This window comes from Sander lucioperca, chromosome 4 (assembly GCF_008315115.2).
Source record: "Sander lucioperca isolate FBNREF2018 chromosome 4, SLUC_FBN_1.2, whole genome shotgun sequence".
NCBI lineage: Eukaryota > Metazoa > Chordata > Actinopteri > Perciformes > Percidae > Sander > Sander lucioperca.
In genome coordinates, this window is record NC_050176.1 from 10,718,340 (window position 1) to 10,739,943 (window position 21,604).

The 21,604-nt window shown below is 42.0% G+C and overlaps 1 protein-coding gene across 2 annotated transcripts in view; it reads right to left on the reverse strand.

Annotated features, from left to right (window-relative positions):
* mxi1 (max interactor 1, dimerization protein) overlaps positions 1 to 15,021 on the reverse strand; it is a 32,706-nt gene extending 17,685 nt beyond the window's left edge. The window contains exons 1-3 of one of the 2 annotated variants that reach the window (XM_031289379.2): positions 14,633 to 15,021; positions 12,057 to 12,159; positions 7,012 to 7,041 (exon numbers count right to left, since the gene is read on the reverse strand). In XM_031289379.2, coding sequence (XP_031145239.1) covers positions 7,012 to 7,041; positions 12,057 to 12,159; positions 14,633 to 14,861 — 362 coding nt within the window. In that variant the 5' untranslated portion in view covers positions 14,862 to 15,021. Of the gene's footprint in view, positions 1 to 7,011; positions 7,042 to 12,056; positions 12,160 to 12,389; positions 12,908 to 14,632 lie in introns of those variants that run through there. The other variant, XM_031289380.2, reaches the window with a different exon arrangement.
* Positions 15,022 to 21,604: the final 6,583 nt, after the last annotated feature.

Consider the following 21,604-nt stretch of genomic DNA (forward strand, 5'->3'; position numbering starts at 1 on the left):
TTAGATGGCAGAGAAAGAAAGAAATGCAGAGGGGGTGAAAATGCATTGCTGCATGTGGGTGGGTGGGAAAGGGACTTTGATATTTCTGAGCATTCAGGCAGTTGTGACCTCAATCCCAAAAAAGAGATTCAGTGTGTGTGGAGGAGAAAGAGAGTCTTTCCGATTGGCAGTAAAGCTTACTGTAAAAACGCATATGGATTCAGGGCTAAAACCAGACTGGAAACGGGGGGCAATAAAATGCAAATGGGACTTCCAAAATCAATTTGGACATGCAGGAACACACCCCACCCCTGCTCAACCAATCCCAAGTGGTAAATAAAGCATAACGCAGTTGATTACCAGGCAGACCAATGCAAGTTGTCACGCTAACCCTGCTGAAGCCACAAACAGGATCCACCATGCATAGCAACAGTGCAGAGGAGGGATGGAGGACGGATTGGGATAAAGTGGAAACAGAGAGGGGTGAGAGAGAGACGGAGATAAAGCTAAAAGTTTGAAAGGAAAGAGGAAAAGGATGAAAGAATAGAGCAGAAATTTGCCCTCTTCAAGCAACAACCACAGACATAAACACGTGCTCAAACACACGTACACACACACACGTGCAGCATTCATTGGAGTTGAGAGGGAGTAAGAGGCGGGGGAGCGCTAGCTGTGCGTCGGGGAGACTCTGGGGCTGAAGCCCATCACTAACACACGGATTAGTTCACACGTGCACACTGCCTTTTAATCTGCTCCACTGACAAAGGTCGGAAGACAGAGAGAGAAAAGAAAGAAGGCGAGAGACAAAGAGATGGAGTTAACAAAGGAGATGGCCATAGAAACAGAGTCAGAGAGAGTGATGAGTGAGTAGGATGGAGTTAGTGGGACAGAGGGGAAAAGAGATGGAGGAAGGGGCATGCCTTTAGGTGCACTGCACAAGAACCACACCGCCTAAAAGTCAAATAACCAATGTTATCAATACATACGTCTTTGGGATGTATGGATGATGTGACTGAACTCTTACTGCTCTCTTCCTGAATCCCACTTCGCACAACGCCGGCCAACGTCACTGACCCATCCACAACCCTCACTTTGCCCTTTAGCCCTGTGTGATTCGAAGGGTAAGGGCCAAGGCTTCGGATTAAAACTCTAATATGGCCTGGCTCTGAAAATGGGCCTGGTGTAAAGCCAGGGAGATCCAGCCAGATGTTGGCTGCTCAGGGGGCAGGGAGGGGAGAGGGTGGTGGGTGGATGTGTGTGGGAGGAGGTTGCCCTGTTACACCATATCCTCTTTACAGCTGTGGGTGTGTTTTAATGCATCCAGTAGAGGGCATGCGTAGGAGTGTAATCCACATATTCTAGATTAACCTTTAATGCACAAATACACATTCATGTGTCCAAACACAAAGAGGCACTCACTTTCTCACTCACCTAGGTTGAACTCACTAACTTTTCTTGTCACTTAAGTCACTTAACCCAGTTGGCACATAGGCCGCTCCACTGGAGTTAGTTCTCAACACAGAAATAGCAAATAATGGGTAAGCACTGATGATGAGAAAGGATGCGAGGCTGTTACGAGAGTCAGGGGTGGGGACTTCTCTCTCTGCTTCCTCTCATTGGTGAAAAGCTAACCTCTATGATTGGTCAGAAGGCAGTGGTGTTTCCCCTTTTTACCCAGTTGTATGGCTAAAAATAGAAGTCATAGTCAGATTTAGCATAATTGAGTCTCTTGTGTTTTCAGCAAGCATCCTATTTCTCTCTCTCTCTCTCTCTAAGTTACAGATCAAATTAGCTCGGCTGCTAACGTGACAAGCTGCTCCAAGAAGGAAGAAGGAAAACAGCATTTCTTTCAGGAACAGTATGTAACCGCAGCCTTATCCATTTGGCCCAAAGTGGGCTTATCAACAAGCCCGACACAATGCTGTTAAGAACAGGTTGAACAGCACATTATGTGGGAGTAACTGCACACTTTGCAGCACAGCCTGAACATACAGTCCTCATTTCATCTTGATTAATTTGAACTATACTACAAACAAATTTTTCCATTTCAGTCATTAAAATTCAAACAAGCCCGGAGAGCCTGCTGACTAAACCTGTCCAGCCTTGTTCCGTTTGGTTACACTTATCTTCCACGGAAATGCTGTGCAGATGCACTTTTGTGAATAAGGGCACAACAAGAAGGCACAAAGATAACATGAGTCAAAGGTCAGAAGAGCGAGACAAGACTGGAGTGATGGGTGAGCTTTCAAGTGCCAACATCCAATCCCCTGTGTGGGGCCTTCTTTACACCTGTCTACTGAACATCTGTGAGGGGAATGGCTTTTTAGGATGTTAGGCAAAACAATGGTGACCTCTAATACACTCTACACTGTCTGACAGCAAGCCATTGGGAATGCCAAGACATGTCCACAAACCTGTACAGGTCTGCAGTCTTTGCATCTCACCAGGCACTTCTCAAGTAGCTGATATGAATCTCAAATTATGGCATTTGACACTAAAATTACAGCAAATAAAAAAGATGATTTGATCGTAGATAAGAATAAGAGATGTGCGCACACACACACACACACACACACACACACACACACACACACACACTAGGCCTATGGATTTTGTTATAAAGGTATGTGACTGGCCCCCTGAGAGTGCCAATCCACAAAAACATTCTACTGTCAGAAAACCTGGCAACCCAGCAGGTAGGTGCGAAAGGTAAATCAATGCAGGGTTATTCACTCATTCTCAACCTTAACTTGGAGCTACACACCCACATAGCACAAGTGAAAATGAAAGTCCCTGCTCTTGGCTGAAGGGAGTTGGTGCTTTAATGGTGTGCAAAGTACACCGTTTAAACAAGGTACTTTCACCAGCTTATGAGCCAACTTCACTTCAAGAACAGAATATGACCTCAGTACAGCTGGGCACCTGCCACACTGGTTCTCAGGGAGGCAGACTTCAAGCCACAGCCACAAGTTGTCACCATCTGACTGTTTGTGACGATTAGTCCCACACTAACTAGTCATACTGGCTTATGTGTCACTGTGTTAATTATGGGTCAGAAATGCCCACTGTGTGCACACTGACACAGTGGGAGTGTGGATCAGGCTTGCGTGCTGCTCAAGGCATCCCTTAGTAAGGTGTGTTTGACCTATCACTCTGCTCATCCCATCAGCCTGTCAATTACTTCTTCGTTCTCTGACCCTGTCGTTAGCTAAAGCTAAGCCAAGCCAAAGCCAAGCTAGGCTGTTAAGGACTAGCAATGGGTGGCCTGTGAGAGGAGGGGGGGGGGGGGGCGTGCCCGAGCGCGTGTGCGTGCTCTAGCTGGGCTCACCAGACCAAAGATCAAGTCCCTTAAGCTGCTTTTCTGAGCCAAGAAAAGCTTACAAGTCATCACGTTGGTCAGAACAAATGGTCCCAGTTTTAGGCCCTGCAGCAGAGCCTGAGAATAGGCTGCACTCACTGGGAAGACAACAGAAAGACTAGTGAAGCAGTTTGGCTTTCTTCATGGAGCATCAGCACAGCCAGAGAAAATGTAGCCCAGGTTTTTTCATGTTTGACTGCTCATCCAAGCCCAAGGCTGGAACAACAGTACTGAGTTTATAGCCCACTGGTTAAAAAGAACATACATGAATTGGGCTTCAATCCTAATAGAGGTATGTACCAATTGAAAAATGTGACACCTATTCAATGATTTTCAGTGGTGAGTTAATTACTAAAACTACTGTATCACAAGGCATGTAGTTGTAATGGTAAGATTTAATAGGATATTTTAAGTTAAGTTAAAATATGAGTAAGCTTAACATCAGACCATAGATCATGATATCTAACACACACACACCAAGCACCAGTTTGAGTGTCCGAGCTTCTGTGGTGTTGAGCAGAGGTAATGAAAAAACATAAAACAAGGATTAAATTCAGAGCTGAAGGGATATTTATCAGAGCTAAGCTGTGTTGATATAGCAAAGTTCACCCACAGTTAAGAACGTTAAGGATGCACAGGACCAGCTCAGCTCAGCTCAGCTCCACACACACACACACACACACACACACACACACACACACACACACACACACACACACACAGTTTATCGCAAATGAGGCATGACTGTCTTCATTTACCATTTCACATACCACTGAGCCAAAACCAGTCTGGAGAGGGCAGGCCTCACGGATGCTCCTTACATGCCACCCAAGGACAACCGAATCCCAACTCTAATGGGCAAGACTGAGACTTTTTAATATTCCACAGGCACACACTGAAAGGTGTTTAACCCGTTTAACTGTTTGCCCAACTCCTCTTGTAAAGACTCGAGAAGAAAAGCTAATATTGCTTCCACTGCCTGGGCACTGGGGGAAATATAATTTGCTGTGTATATTATAAGCCTGGCCTTGATAAACAATATTATAATGAATAAGTCGCTGTGGTGGAGGAGGGTAAATGATAACTGACAGTTCTTGTGGATTTATTGTAGTAAGTAAAAGCCTGTGTATTGATTATCCATAAACAGAGTCATCATACAAAAGGGAAGAAAAAGCAACAGGTTGAATGACAACAGACTAAACCCTGGTTTATAGAATACCTTGGTCTTTTTCTGTAAAACACTTTAACAAACAAGGCTCATCCAACAACTAAACTGAGCTGGAGAATTTGTTATCAACATAAAAAAAAATAAAGGGACTAATAGGCGAAAAACTGTGAGATCAAAGCGGTGGACTGCAACACGCGGGTATGCAAGCCTTTAACTGTTAAACCTTACTGAGGCAGTGTAATTTAGTAGAGACATGAGGAAGTGAAATAGGGCTGTTAGGAGGTACATGATCAAAGCAGCAGAGCCACCACGTTATCTGGTCCCGCCGCACAGTGTGAGCATCTGGAATGTGGGTTTCCCCTCCCTCTTTCGGTCCCCTTATCCGCGTCCTGTGGTCTCTGCTGTCACGAAAACTCTAGTTGTCACAGAGGTTATCAGGACCCGTGGTAGCCATGCAAGGCAAATCGTCTCGCTGGCGGCAGATATGCAGGGTTGATAAGTGTTGAGAAAAAACGGCCCAGTCGGGCTGGACCATCAAGGAGCTGCCTCCAATTTACACGACTTGGAAGTCTGCTGAGATGGAACAAAAGCTGCTGCTGTTGTAGAATGATGTTATAAGCCTGACACACTTGGGTGAACAACTATGCCTGATACATATAGCTTATAGTGAGGCATGTGCTTAAAGGGAATTGGATTAACTGCTGGAAAAAGGGCAAGGGGGATTATAAACGATTCTGACTTTAAGTGTGCTTCTAAAAAGATGGATTACCATTTCAATTGTTACCCTCTTTCTTTGCTAATGGAAATTTGAATTATCTTGTACTGTTCAACTACTAAGCAACAACCCCACACCTACTGTGTTATAAACAGGGTGTCGGTATCTGGATTTGGTGGCGTGGTACAGGACGGCCTGTTCCCAGCTCACTCTGTTCTGCTGCAGCTCTCTGCACAGTCCTGCAAGGTGGAGCCAGGAAAAGCAGGAGGGAGAGAATGCAAGTTTCGATGCGATGTTATACCCATGACGGGAATTAAAACACTTATGCCGTCAAATACACAAACGCGTGGGCAAATCACCTTTGTTGTCTCTTTACATTATGCTACATCAATTTTAGTATGCAGAGAATTTCATTTCACTCAATTACATTATCTCTCCAATGGTTCATAACTCTGCAGTAACCATAATTCAGTGCTGAACCAAGCCAACAGTGATCCCTTCTGTTCTGCCATCTACATGCTTTACACTAGTCTGCTCAGATTGGCAGAGATGACTACTGCCCATAAATGGCTATAGGAACAGGCCATACTACAAAGTGCCTGGCTGCGTGAATGTGCAAGGAGTGACAAAAACAGCCTTCACACTGTGTTGTAGGACCAAACATCTGAGCCGCCACCTTTTTCTATTTTATTTTTTTATGTATTTGTGTGGGTGGAACACTGGAAAAATGCAACCCCGCATGGGTGCTGCAATCTGCCGAGGCCAGTCAGCCGACCGGCTGGCCTTGTGTGGCATCGCGTATGAGCACCAAGATGACACATCAACTCTTGTCTATATTTAACTCACTGGACGCCTCTCCCTTCCAATGTTCCCATCTTTTTAGAAGAGGCTGCCAGGGAGGAGAATGGTGAGAAAAACAGGCCGAGGTGATATGTAATTACACTGAATGGATCCAGCCTCCCACATCCGTTCATTGTACCAACACCGTCAGAGATAATGAAATGGAAGGCAAGCTTTTTTTTCCCCCACATACCATAAATCTATCTACCATAAGTCTAGCCTCTCTTATTTATGGTGTCGAATAAAAACCCTTAACGGCTTGACTCTTGAATCCTGCAAAGTCACAGAGCATAAACACCAGAAAGCACCTTATGTGGGTGGTGAACTCAATCTGATAAGGGCCTCTAAGAAACCAGTGTTTGCTCTCTTCAGACTGTGTGGTAAACCATCACAAACCAAGGTCTTCCTGAATATCCCACATTTCTTTCACTGTAGATACTATCTTAAATGCAGAGATAAACTGAGAATAGAGCTATGATCAGGCTGGAAAGCTACTGAAAAGACATTTTGTTCGGCTATTACGCTGACACGGTTGCCGATACTACATACAAATCAAAAAACATCTTTGCATCAAAACGAGCACTGAACTTTTGACTTAAGCTCCAGCTCTGCCTGCATGCACCCTTGCCTGCCCCTGTAACTTGAAGCCCTTAGCTTGGCAACCAAACTGTTGCATAACTTTAAAAAGGTGCAAAGAGTGTGTGCATGAGGGGGAAAACAGGGAGGAGGGAATGTTTTAAGTGAACACAACTGGGTCACCCCTTACCTTTGGTTTTAAGGACCTGTTGAGGAGAAAGTGCTTTCTGGAAGAAGGGCAAAACCCGTTGTGGGACAAAATGAAAGTAGGACATAATGGACTTGTTAACATGTCAGGGCAGGGTGTGCATGTGCCTGCAGGCTGTGCTCTATGATTTAAAGGTGAAATGTTTTGAAAATGTAATGCCAACTCACCTATTCTTCTCCAGCTCATTATGTGTGGACCTGCAAAGACAGAAAACATAAGTTGTCAAATAAAGCCTTTAAACCAACAAATGTCAATGTGAACCAGGCATTCACTGTGACATTATATAGCCTCTTCCTTAATAATGCACAGCACAACTCTGTGTGTGTGTGTGTGTGTGTGTGTGTGTGTGTGTGTGACACACTGCAGCCACTAGAGTTCACACGAAGGACGAGCGCACGCACACACGCGCACACACACACACACACACACACACACACACACACACACACACACACACACACACACACAGCAGTCAGGGTTCAGTGCGCTGTTAATAATGTAAAGTGAATCAGCTGGTTCCTAAGAGTCTCTTTGTTTGGCAATATACTGAAGGAAGACAAGCTCTCCTCCTGATGCTTAAATGGCCAAGTTCCCATCCCCACAAACTGCACTCCACCGCGCCTCAAGGGGGACAGGTTTTTTTTATATATATATATATATATATATATATATATATATATATATATATATATATATATATATGTGGGTTATCAATACTGCATTATGCTTTCCTCATCTATTTTTCTTTTAACACTGAGCCGACGAAACTGCTGTCTTGTTAATACGGAAGCAAGAAATACAGAGAAAACAGGAGATACTAATGGGGAGGACGGAGGTAGAGAGGGACAAAACAGAGAGACCAGTTCAAGGCTGTGGTTCGGTCTGTAAAAACTGTCCCTGCCTCACAGGAAATTATAGTTTAATAATAGTTAAATTATTTACACCAATAAAAAACACTGTATGTCTCTCTTTTTAATACATTACATTTCATGTAGTTGGGTATGCAAGACTGGATGTTAAGTCAACTGTGCCAGTATGTGATATAACATGACAAGGTGTATGGCCAGGATGAGTGGCTGCTATCACAGCAAAACATAGGGCTCACATGTAAGCTGGCCCGGGCCACTTCTTAAGCCTTAAGTGCTCACATGTGTGCTCTTGACTGGTTTCATATTCTCCAACTGTAGCCATGCATGACTGTGCTCTGCATCAGCCAACCACATCACAATCACAAAAACTGATTAAACCAGCTTAATCTGTTTGGCTACTACTACCCTCATAAACATCATCTCAAAAGATGGACTCACAATTCCAAAATATTTGTTTTGTAGGTAAAATAAATTTAACGTGATTTATAATCACTTTAAAATGCTCCACTGACTCCTGTAACAGTGAGTCAGAGCAATAGTTTTGCTGCCAGAAAATGAATACTTTGGAGTGCATAATTTGCGTCATCGTACTGTCAACGTACTTGCACCGTGTCTCAGTTGCTTGGAAACCCTCATCACGATTCGTAATCTTTTTCAAACTCTGAGCATTTCACCACAATTTGATTTGGTGTAGTGTGTAATTATGTCAGGTTTTTCTGGCTGATTATCACACTTTAAGAATGATGAAAATTGTATAATTATTATCAGAGTGTCATTAGAGATACAAATGATGGTAAAAACAACAAGTTTGAAAAGACTGTGACGATACAGACAGTGATAAAGAAACTCAAGTATTTTCCCATCTAAATAACTTTAGAACTGGAAGTTTATTTTAGGGCAATACTGATGTCATAAACACCATCTGCTTCTCTGAAAATAAGAGAGGCCTTAGGTCAGCCCTGGATAGGGCTGGGAATCGTTCAAAATCTTTCGATCCAGTGCCAATTTCGATACCTCAGTTTCGATGCTGGTTCCTTAACGATACTTTTTTCGATACTAGATGTTTTAAAATCCATTTGAACATCAACAAAAATACATTAAACACAAAACTTTTATTTTCCACCTTAATTGTAAATCAAAACAGTTGTGAAAATTCTGGTAACACTGCTCACTGGTTGACACCAGACCCTTCTCAGTTGTAACTGAGAGTGGGTCTGGGAAAGGTTCATTGACAGTTCATTTCCAAAGGGGCGTCACCAACGGACGCCGCTCAAATGCCTCGAGGGCGCAATTGGATAGTCCTTCAACCAATCAGTGACGCTGTGCTTCGGCAGCCATCATGTTGAATGTAAACAAAAAGCTGCTCGCCGTCGCTGAGCTATCGTCGTCGCGTAAATCCCGCCTCAACGGTTGTGATTGGTGTAAAGCCCGCCTCAGCAGTTGTGATTGGTGCCTCGATTTCAGGGACATTGAAAATGGGTTTGAATGGGCTCTTCGCCAGACTGACTTGCAGAGCAAATCTCAAATTTGCCGGAAGTTCGTCAGGGTTTACCCAGGCTACTCACTCAGAGTAACATTAATAAAACTGGTTGTGCTTTTGGATAGGGGTGCGCCTGTCAGATACTCAGGATTGGTATCAATCCAAACTTGGCCAAAATTAACAAAAAACGAGAAACCTTTTTGCAGTCAGTCACCAGGGCATAGAAACCACTGTTGTGCCTACTTGTCTCAGAGGAAGTGTAACGTCACAACACCGCGACCACTTTTGCCTCGCCATTAATATCATATCGCAGCAAAAGCTGTCTGCGTGAAATTTTGAAAAACTGTAACCACACTTAAAACCACTTTATCGGCATTGCCGTGACTCACTGTGACTTCAACAAAACTGCAGAGCTGACGTAATTTGCTCGAGTTTACTCCGTCCACACCTCTGTGAACGTGTGTGTGTGATTGTGTGTGTGTGTGTGTGTGTCAGAGCTCCGCTCTCTGTTAATATGCAGAGAGGACAGATAAGCTTGCGCTTACGCGCTCTCAGGTACCAAAATTTGACACCGAAAGATAAATAATTTTTCGATACTCATAAGATCGGAGTATTTTGGTCGGTGCCATAAAAGTATCGACGTTCGGTACCCAACCCTAGCCCTGGACCAACAAACTGAATCTTAGTATGGTCTCTCATTCAGAGAGATCATTATAAGTCAGATTGCTTTCCCATTGGCTTATATCATCACAAACTGCTTTCCCTGTTGCCTGAATCAGATATATCTGTGTCTGGAGCTCAACAACAATACAATACAGATTATAAACTGGCTCAAGGCCACACACAACTACAGCATACTGCCTTCTGTAGGCATGCATGTGTATGTGTGTAATGTATATTGCGCACACACACAGAGTGGGTCAATGAGATAAAGCAACCTTGCTATAAACGGTAGGCAAGAGAGGACAGAGTCAGATAAGCCCATCGCTTTAAGCCTCAACACGCTACTGACAAGGTAGCTACTGTATAGCTGGAGCCAGACAGCAAACTGTGTTTAAAATGAACTATTACAGTCATTCTAATCATTAATATATTATCATATGTCAAAGAAGTCAGTTTAACATTAATTTTGAAATGTCCCCAAAGTGATTTCAAACGAGGAATGAATAGGATCATTTATATAACGTACTGTAGGATCATCATTCTGAATGCACACTTAGAAGATGATGCAGATGTAAGTTGTAGATGTTTTGTTTTAACCTCTCTGGCTTCTGTGGACAATGTAATCTGACATTGTGAAGTGGTGAAAATGGTTCACAACTAATAACTGACTAAGATTTCTCCTATTTCTATGTCAGCAGGCCATAAATAGGACTGTGAGGATAAAGTAGAGCACTAATGACCGGACATAAGTGACCCTTACAACATTAGGGATACACAAATAATGCTGTTTTGTTGGTTTGCAAGGTGAGCAATTGCAGAGGGGAATGAAATAAACTGAATCACAACACGAAGCTGAGACATGGTGTTAAATGCTAAATGGTGTTACCTCACTGAGTGATTTGTGAAGAAAAATTCCCATATTAGGAGCAACTCTTTGGAAGCTTTATGAAAACGGCCTCAGACCTATATCTGATCGTGACTGTTGCCATGCAGAACTACGCAGCGCTCTGGGCTCATGATGAGTAATGTGCAGTTCCTGTTTGTGGCCCGCTTTTACATTAATATTAAAAGGCTCAGAGAGAGAGAGAGTGGGGCTTGCGTTTGATGTATGACTGTCAATGGACAGATTAATGTAAGCAGCCTAGTAGCACCAAGATAAAAAAAAAAACAATACCGATGGGTCTTAACTTAGGGAGATTCTCTGCTCCTTCTAGTACTAAATGCAAGTTTCTGTCATGAGTGAGTGAGAGCACTGTGCGTGACAAGGGCCTTCATCTTTGTGGCAGCTGATGATGTGATTATCAAACAGTGTTACATCCAGCTGCACAATAGAAAAGACTATTAAACATATGCTCCACAACACATCAACAGCTTGATGTTGTAAATGCTTGATGGTGCATACAAAAGGAGGAAAAACATGAATAGTGCAAACATGCTTTATATGATATATAGTTGTATATAAAAGGTGAAACAGTAATGTACAGATTTCCTAAATATCATAATAGTCCTGAAAAAAAGGCTCCACGCATTCACCTTTGGAAGTCTGCAAAAAACACCAGCCATAAATAGCAGTTCTTCCCCTTCAGGGCAGAAGGCAAAACTACCCCTCTCTCCCACAGTGTAGAATTCCTCATGCATAGGAGAAAATGAGCAAGACTACGACCAAAACCTAAAAACAATAACTCAATATGAAATAAAGCAAAAGCCTGTGGGTTTATTTAACCAGGGGTGAGAGGAGTGCACAATATTACAAATGACTTTTTTCGTTTTAAGCCGTCACATTTACAACGGTCCCTACCTGCAGCCCGTTATGACAATCAGCTGCTGAAAAGCTGGTAGAGCCGTTGGTGCTACCCCCTCCCCCAAGCAAGCAAACAGCGGTGTGGACGGTCATATGTGTGCACCACCTATGCATATACGTTTCTACAAGTTTGAGAAACATCCATGCAAACTTTTTTTCCAGTGTATTCTCGACCGTGGAAATGTTGCACTATTCACCCTGTGGTGACAGCTCGGTTGTTGACCAAACGTAGCGATAACGCACTGGCAGCGATCACATGCTGTCGGCAACACTTCCAGTGAATCGCATGTACAAAACAGTTCAAACTACGAACATATATCAGTAAAAGCAAATATATGCAGCGTTAACAGTGCTGCCAATGTATTAGGGATCACACCATGAAAGAGAGCAGTTTCTTACCTATTGTGGTTACTACTGAACTTCTTATTTCGAAATTTTCTTTGCCTCTGGTAGTTTGTGTTCTGACTTGATGGAAATGTCGAAGCGTACCCGTGTTCACACTCTGTTGAAAGAAAATGTGTGGTTAACAGTTAGCTATGGACGATTTGTGACACTTTTTCTCGAACCTATGTACAATCCTTTAGGTTGACGTGAACAGCAGGTGTGATTACATTTGCTGACACACTTCCTATGTTGGTGTTCATTGTTACCGTTAGGCTATACCTATTGCAAAAGCAGTCAAAAGAGCAGATGTTGATTGATACGTTTCTCAGCTTCCAGGCTTGAAATTACCTCTTTCTCTCCTTTCTAGGTATTCCGCAGCTTCCAATAACCGTTGGATATTTATTAGCTGAACAGCAGTCATTCTTTCCTGAGGCTGACTGCCGTTAACGTAAGCTAGGCTCTCTTCAGGTTACGTTAGCTTCGCGAACAGAAGCAACGGCAGGTCTCTTTTAAATACAGGGAAGACAGTGCATCTCTTATTATTACACTGAGTGATACTTAAAACACGTCGTGCTATTATCTTGTACAGTGTCTTCGCTGGCTCATCAGCAGCCTTTGTCGAAAGGAGAGGGGAAAACAGTGTTTCCAAGCTGGCAAGCTACAGCCAGTCCTTGCCAGGTTTCGTTGTTAGAAAATGCCAAAACCAGTGTACCAAAGTATTAAAAAGTGTCTAGGAAACACGATATTAATTTTTTACAAAATCGGATATAAACAATATAAAATCTCCCCCGATGTAGCCCAGAGCCAGCAAAGTGCCTGCTGCAGCTCGTTTCCTCTCCTCTCCTGTTTGTTTACCTACTGCACAGTTGAGAGGCGGGGACCTAGTGGAGGATAGGACGGTCTAACGCGATGCATTCTGGGAAACAGAGTATTTCGGTGCATTTATGAAATACTGTCAAACACGCACACTATTCATTATTTTCACAACTGAGCATGCCTTGACTGCGATTTACCAAGTCAAGCAACGTCCCTTATTAACTTATGATTTCACTGTAACTACGGCAGGTCAGTTCCTGAGTATATTTTTGTGGGATGGACAGTGCTACAGTCTACAGGTCAACAGAAATGATTTTAAGTCAGTGTGGTGAATATTATTATTAAGCCATAATCTAGGTTATTGTTGCTATTGATGACAATGAAGAAAAAAGAATGTTGAAATAAATTATAATCAGCAAATTAAATATTCACCTCAGACCTGTAACAGGTTTGACAATTGTATTCTAAAAAAAAATCATATTAACTAATTTAGGCCATCAATTATTAATTGATCGATTGAAGTGGTTGCCTGATGTGTTACTGACTAAACACGAATACTCATTTTGTGTAATTTATTCCTCTCACATGCATTCTTCACAATTGTCTCTTCTCCTCTGCAAGAAAAAGCCCTACAAATCCCATGATTCACCAGGACCATTGGGGTGTACTTTTCGGCTGAAGCCAGGCCCAGCAACACATGACGTCGCTACCGACCGGACGTCTGATTGGCGGATAGCTTTGACAGGCGTCGAGGGCTGAGCTCGCCGCTGACCAACCGCGGAGCAGCTTTGCGCCATGTGGAAACCAGTGCGGCACGCCCTCAAATAGCAGGAAGCAAACAATCGAAAAGAGCTGTAGCTGTGCCGCTGCGATCTGCTGCTGCAAAATTCCCACGTTACATTATAGGTTATATTACTTCAAGGTCTCTTGCAACGCGCATTAGCGCGTATGCTCGGCTTTTCTGCACAAAACAGACTTCAACGGGCAGACGCACGAGAAAGCGACAGAAAAACAGCTTATTTTCCAATGTCTTTAAATCATGACTCGTTAAAAGGAAACGAGGACATCATTAATAATTAATTTATAAAAAGTCGTTTTTAATATTGCAGTTTTTACAAATGATCTGCCATTAAATTATACATAGGCCAGGATGTCTTAGCAATTTGAGAGGCCAATTAAAACCAACCCTATCGAGTTCATTCCATAAGTTATAAACAAGAAAATTAAACAGCCAGTCGAGACAATTCTATATTCTATGTACAATTCTATGTTATATAGTCCGATTCACCATTAAGTTGTATCCTTTGCGTTTTATCTATAAAGTTGGAGCTTTTTTTCGCTCGAGTCTGCGGGGGCACAATGACATCATCCTAAACTGAGTTGGACGGCGCTGCAATGTGGTCAGATTTATCATATCGGAGTGGTAGTCTACATGCACACCCACACAAAACCAATCATATCATATTGCTTTATCTATGCTTTAGGGAAAAATTACAGATCCCTTGGTTGAGAGTTGTGCAGGCGCAAAGCGATGCACAGTGCCCCATAACGCAGATGAACAGTCCAGAAAACAATGAAAGCATATATGTTTAAACTCTCCTATTATTGCAATGATATCTCTCATATTAGTCTGGTGCAGGCTGTGCTTATAGCAGGCAGTGGTGCTTAGTTGAATGAACTCAGCCCTTTTGTCTGAATCTATTGCCAATGAAGTCTTGTTTTCCTGAAATTCAGAGGAATGACATAAGGATCAAACGCAGCACATATAAACTCACTTCCGTCCTTCCTCTCGGTGCTCTCAAGAAACCGAGCAGCCTCCAGCAAAACTTGTACGTTTTTCAGAAAAGTGTTGATCTGCTCCATGTGGGAGTCTTTGGAGTTGAAGACGTCATTGAAAGGGCAACTAGCCATCTCGAGATCTTGTTGATCCAAGAGGGACGCATCGGAATCAAAAAAGAACTCCTCGCTCTTCAAACTTCCTCTTTGCATCTCACTTTTGGCCATTTTTATCTCTTAAGTTTCTGTGGCTTCTGTTCTGACGACGTGCTGGGCGCAAATAACAGTGCGGCAGCTACCAGTGGATGCTGCTCTTGTTGTCGGATCCTCTTTTCTTTTCTTTTTTTATGAATGCGGGGTCTTTAATATGGAGCAGTGGCCAATGTCAGTAGATGGTGATGCATGGGAAAACGAGAGCCCGGCCCCCCTCTGTCTGTGGAGTCCGCATGGTCCTCCTGCCCGTTAGTGTAACACTTTCTGTTTTATGTATTCAGAATAAAAGAAAACAAACACGTGAACGTGACATTGTAATCACACAGTTTAACATACACAATCTGAGTTGATATCTTTCTATTTATCTTCTTTCTATTTTCTCTTAGTATGTACAATGTAATTATAGTGTTAGCAGCAGAAGTAATAGAAGCAATGCTACTATTTTACTTAAAGTAGGCAACTGATGTAAAAGTCTACATGAGTAATTATCAATGGTGCTCTCAAAGATTGGTTAAAAATGTAAAATTAAAAAGGAAAAAGGCATTAAAATGTCAATGACGTAACTTAAAATATCTTGTTGGACGTTTTATTGATATGGTACATTATGATTATATAAGAATCACCACAAGTCTTCCTCAGAGAAATTGGTGTGGTAGCACAGTAATAGAAAATGAAAATAACATATAACACATAAAGGATGTGACCTACAACATCAGGAGGATTTGTGTACATAATTCAGACTACAATGTTTGAAGTGGAAAAACTAGAAACAACATTTTGGTAGTGAAGCCTAGTCTTGTATTGCCAGACCTATTGTATATCCACAGCGCTGTGGAGTAGGCTAATGTCTGGCTACACCACACACATACATTCTGGGATAGGAGGGGGAAAAAAAACACTCTTGAGTTGCATTTATTACCTATGCTCCGGACGCAGCGATGGTGGCTCTGCAATATGGTCTCAGGAAGAAACTTGTTTTGGGGGAGGATTTGCACCCAGATAAAAGAAAAGCCACATAAAATATTAAATGAAGTAAACTCTTGACACAATACAGTAACATGAGGTATTTAAGTTTGCTGGATACATGGTTAAACGCAATTTGCTCTTACCAGTGTATCACCGTGTGTACTTTGTACATAGCAATCCCCACCAATTGGTCCCAAAACGTCCCAGTTAGATAGTAAATGCCGTGAACATATTCTTTGTAAATATTCCCAATCATTATTTTAAGAACCAAGCCGGCCTGCCTTGTTGCACAATCTTATTCTTTTTCAAAACTTGCCATTTCCAGCGTGTAGCTTGCTAGCTCGAAGTCTGTTGTTGTTTCCCGAAGCGAACAGAGTTTGAGAACGGCAACACACAGCGAGCGGAAGGTGAGGGACATCCAACGTGTCAGGCAATTGTCCTACAAATGTACAGTTTGTACTTCAGAAGTACTACTTCTGTTGATGCAGACTGTGAAGCCACCAACACCCTTTATTGCTGATTGGGCGTTTACTGGAAATAGACCAGCAGTATTCAGATCCTTCACTTAAGTAAAAGTACTAATACCACACTGTAAACAATACTCCTAAAAGTCCTGCATTAAAAATGTTACTTAAGAAAAAGTATGTAAGTAAAAATGTACTTTTCTCAATGCAGAAAAATCCTCACATTTTAGAAATTGGAAACGATCAAAACAGTTCTGTCAATCAATAAGTGTTTAATCGACTAATCATTTCAGCTGTACTTGTAGGCCTATATATTGTTGGGAAGTTTAATTGATAATAAAACATCATATTTAATAAACTGCATGTGTTTTGTGTGCAAACATCTTAATTTGTAAATTATCTAGTAACTAAAGCTATCAGATTAATGTAATGAAGTAAAAAGAACATTTCACTCTGAAATGTAGTGTAGAAGTAGAATAGAAAAGACTCAAGTAAAGTACAAGTACCTCACATTTGTACTTAAGTACAGTACTTGAGTAAATGTACTTAGTTACATTCCACCACTGGTAACAGCAGTGGTAGTAATGCTAGTATTATAGCAGCAGTAGCTTAGTCTGGGAACCAGGCGAATCTGCAGCTCATGTATTATTTGCTCTGGCAGATACGTCTGGTCCCCTACCATTCTGACAGATTTCCATCCGACCAGATATGGGGCAGGTTTTTAGACAATGACTGAGGACTTGCGGAGCCTTTGCGCTACCTTTTGCAGAGGGGACACTACGGCAAGCATAAACCTAGCTTAGTAAAGAGGAGTGCCGTTGAGGCATTTTCGAAAACAACCAAGATGGTACTATTTTCCAATTCTGATGGCAAAAACAGCAACCTTTACAGACATGTTGATGCTACACCATCACAGCTTATCTCTACACGCTGTAGTTGGTTTACATTTCTCCGTGGCTCTAATTAGGTCTATCCAATTGCATCCAAAGGCATTTTGGCCTACTGCTGTTGATAACGCCCCTTGGAAATCAAAAATGAACTGAGAGGTTCCAGACTAACTCACATTTGCGATTTGGTCTGGCGATGTCCGGCTAGGAGTAGTAGTAATGGGGTCAGCCAAATGGTCCCACAGCCCTATGTTCCCACATTTCTATGATTTTTCTTAAAATTAGGCCCTATGTTAAGGATTAGGGTTACATTCCATCTGTAGTCCATTGCTACTGGATAATGGGTTGGGTGTATTTTGCTACCAAATTGGGAGAAAGGGGGATAAAATCTGATACAAATTTATGAAAAAGGAAATATGGGAACATAGGGCCTAATTTTGGAAAAAAATCTTAGAAATGTGGGAACTGTGGGAACATAGGGCCTAATTTTGAAAATAATCTTAGAAATGTGGGAACATAGGGCTGTGGGAACATAGGGCCTAATTTTCAGTGAAAAAAAAATCTTAGAAATGTGGGAACACAGGCACGCTCCTGTAGTAATGCTAACTCAATAACTATGTGTAGAATAACAATATAGTAATCATGTAGATTATCCATTATGTGACAGGAATGGTAACTGAGAGATAAGTCCTAATAGCCTTCATCTTGTGCTATTCTCAGTAGCTCTTTAGCTGAGCCGTTTTTACACTTCTGCAGAGTCCGTTTTGAACCGGAACATGTCGAGGCAGAGACCTGTATTCGACTCAGCTACCTCCCCCCCCCCACTTCAAAGAGCCAGCAGCAGCCCATGACCGTTTGATGTAAAGTTCACAGACACAGAAACTTTCAAGTCCAACGCACAAGGGAATCTCTGAAGGTCCCTCCCGACCCTGCCCCACCTCTCCACCCTCAGTGAGGGGTAGCTGTAGAGGAAGGAAACCCATTTGAGAGCAGTCCTATTTGGAGTTTGAAAGGTGCCACCGCAAGCACATTGACAAAATGAGTGGATTTTAAAAAAGCGCTCTGCCACATCCTCTTTAGGATTTTGGGCCAGCTTCCCTATTTGAGTTTACTAAGTGCAGTTTTGTAGGCTGTGCTTTTTTGGTTGCAATTTCCCCCTGAAGTGCATAGCTTCAGGGCTTTCCCTCAACACACAGACATGTAATGCAACAGCATAGATTAAATGTATCATGAAAAGTTGTTAAGGCTTGATCTAATATATTATAAAGATTGTTTTAGGGCTTTTTTATGCATTTTTATTAGATAGTTAGACAGAAAAGGAGGGAGAGAGAGGGGACGACACGCTGCAAAGGTTCATGGGTCGGATTCAAACCAATTCTCAGTAAGGAGTCAACAGGTCACACACCACTGTTGGACCATTCAGGTCACGTGCTGCAGGGATGGAGAGAAGTGGAATGCTGAAAAGCAAAAGGTTCCCAGTAGGCAACACTGGTCACAGTATGAAGGTAAAAACTTCAGAGAGACTATAGCGCAGGGGTATGCAGACACATTGTTTGTAGCCTGCCCCTACACTGATAGGTCAAACCATTCCTCTTCACGCTATCTTTCTGATTAAATAAATTAAAAGGCAACATCCATGTTAAAACAAGGAGACAAAATGTCATGGACAACCAGCTCAGGCATCCAGAGGAGAGACAGGGACAGAGGTCAAACATTTTTAATTAGACAAGCTCATTGTCTTAGCCTGATGGGGCAAACCACGACAACCACCCGCTCATCTGAATGTTTAATAGTGAAAAGCAGCAAAATGACAAAACAAATGCTAAATGTCTCCCAATTGAAAATGAAATGATGTGCTTCAACAAGGATTGGTAAATTTAGGGCTGCAACTAATATGAAGGGGCTGTACACGACGTTCAGAACATTAATATAGCACAAACAAATAATATTTATGTAACGATATAGTGGAGTAATGGTGTGCTGAGCAGAGAATGAAGTCACACTCCCTCAGTGTGTGTGTTGTAATCCGAGCTTGTCTGTTCTTTGTTTTGATGGCCTGGCCAGCCATGATTTTTCAGTATTTTGAGTACAGCCCCTTTAATTATTGTTTAATCTGTTAATCTTTTTTTTTTTTTTTTTTTTTTTTAAGTAATAGTGAAAAATGCTCACAAAATCCCAGAGCCCAAGTTGATGTCATCAAATGTTTTTTTGTTCAAACAATTGTTTAAAACCCGAAAGTATTACATTTAAAATAATATAAAAAAAAGAGAAAATCAGTGAATCTTCACATTGGAGGATCCGGAACCAGGAAATATTTGGCAATTTAAGCCCTGCGAGGGGCTATAGGGATGGCAATGTTGGACAGTTGGTCCTCCACTTTGGTCCAGACTGAAATATTTCTAACTATTGGATGGATTGCCATGGATTTTGTTCATGGTCCCCAGGTGATCAACCTACTGGCTTTGGGGATCCCCCCACTTTTCCTCTAATGCCACCACCAGGGAAATATCTTGACAACTATCAGATGGATTACCATACAATTTGCTACACATATTCATGGTCCCTAGAGAAAAACATTCAAATAACTTTGTGATCCCCTGACTTTTCATCTAGTGCCATTTTCAGGTCAAATTTTTTATTTGTCTGTTACAATTGTTTATGACCAAACACCTGCAAAACATTGGATTTTGTGCTAATTAGCAAATGTTAGCATGCTAACCACGTTAAACTAATGAAAATGGTAAACATTTAACCGGCTAAACATCAACAAGTTAGCATTGTGATTGTAAACATGTTAAAAAAGAAAAGAAAAAAAGATTGTAAACATGTTGGCATGGTGACATTAGCATTTTGCTCAAAGCTCTGCTTTGCATAGCCTCACAGAGCTGGTAGCATGACTGTAGACTCCTGATGCTGTTGCCTGATAAATTACACATCAATACATTTATAAAACAAAAATGCTGAATATTGCTCTTTTGTTGTTGATCAACTTATTATTTCAGCACTAGTAAACATTATTCTATTGAGTGACATCTGGAGAGTTTAAATGGAGAGCAGTAGTGACATGAGAATGGTAAAGCTGATGTTGCACCTAACAGAGATAAAAATCACAATATTTGATGATGACAACAATGCAAGCCCATAATTCATCATAAACAACTATGTTCTCAGATGATATAACACCATTTTGAGGCATAGTGAACATTGATCTAATTACATTTCGCCTGGGAGAAATGACTTTTTTGCTGGAGCCATTTTGCATCATCCCTGAGTCAACATCATCTATTCAGTCTCTGTGGATTGAGAATATATTAGAGTACCCGGCAAAATGAAACTCTCAAATCTTCTGAAGGCGGTGACTTAGGGATGGGAGACACATTGACACAATAAAAACGCTGTTCGGCTATAATGGGTCTCTCTCCCCCGTTATTGCTTCCTCTGAAAACCTCACTGACATTTTTGTAAATGTCACAGATTTACATCATTCTCGGAGGACCACTTCAGCTGGTGGTGTTCACGGGTAATTAGGCAACGTCCACAACGTGCACCTCGGGAGGTAGAGCAGGAGGAAACGGGGAAAAAAAGGTGGACTGAGTGATATAAAGAAGAGGAAAGAGGGTAAAAGGGTTGAAAGAAATTTAATGAAAGTTGAGAGAACATTATTGAACCTCTTTATAACAAACATGCACAGCCCTCCAGAGTGAAACCTTTGTCCTGGCAGCGGGGTGTGCAGATTTGAAGAGTGGCCATTCATACTGCTGACCTTTTTACAGCCTTGTATTCCTGTCTGTTTAGCTTTCCAAAACACCAGAAGCACCCGTCTGCTTATCATTCACCCAGTGGGCCTTTTGACCTAAGCCTATACTGTTTTCACAAGGTGAATGAGTACACGTTTAAACTTTAATTAAAACTAAAGGGGGGGGAAACACATGTTTTGCCTAAAATGTTGCAGATTTGTATGTGAGAAAGATGCATGTGAGCATGCGAGTGTCAGCTGCAGGGTAGCACCACCCTAAATCAACCTCTCTCTTTTGTTTTGGCCTCTGTCCACTAGTGTGGTTAACAAGCCCTCTGAAAGAGACCCTCATCCTTAACCTTTATGTCCTCTCCTCATCAGTCACAATAGCTATTTGTTCTCCATGGGAGGTCAAGCCTGACACACAAACACTTAATACATGTCCTGCCTGCTGTTTTTTTCCCCTCCACAGATCAGTTACTGTAATTGTTGGCTTGTCATGTGAACCAACCATGGTGGCTCTTTACATTTACATTTACACACACACACACACACACACACACACACCAACAACAAATACTGTAGCTACCATTGTGTTTCAGTTACATCTTATTTACAAAACTTACTGTGCAAACTGACAGCAAGCTAGCACAGGTGCCTAAGCGTACATCCATCAATGCTCATTCAAGGAAAATGACCGGGTGA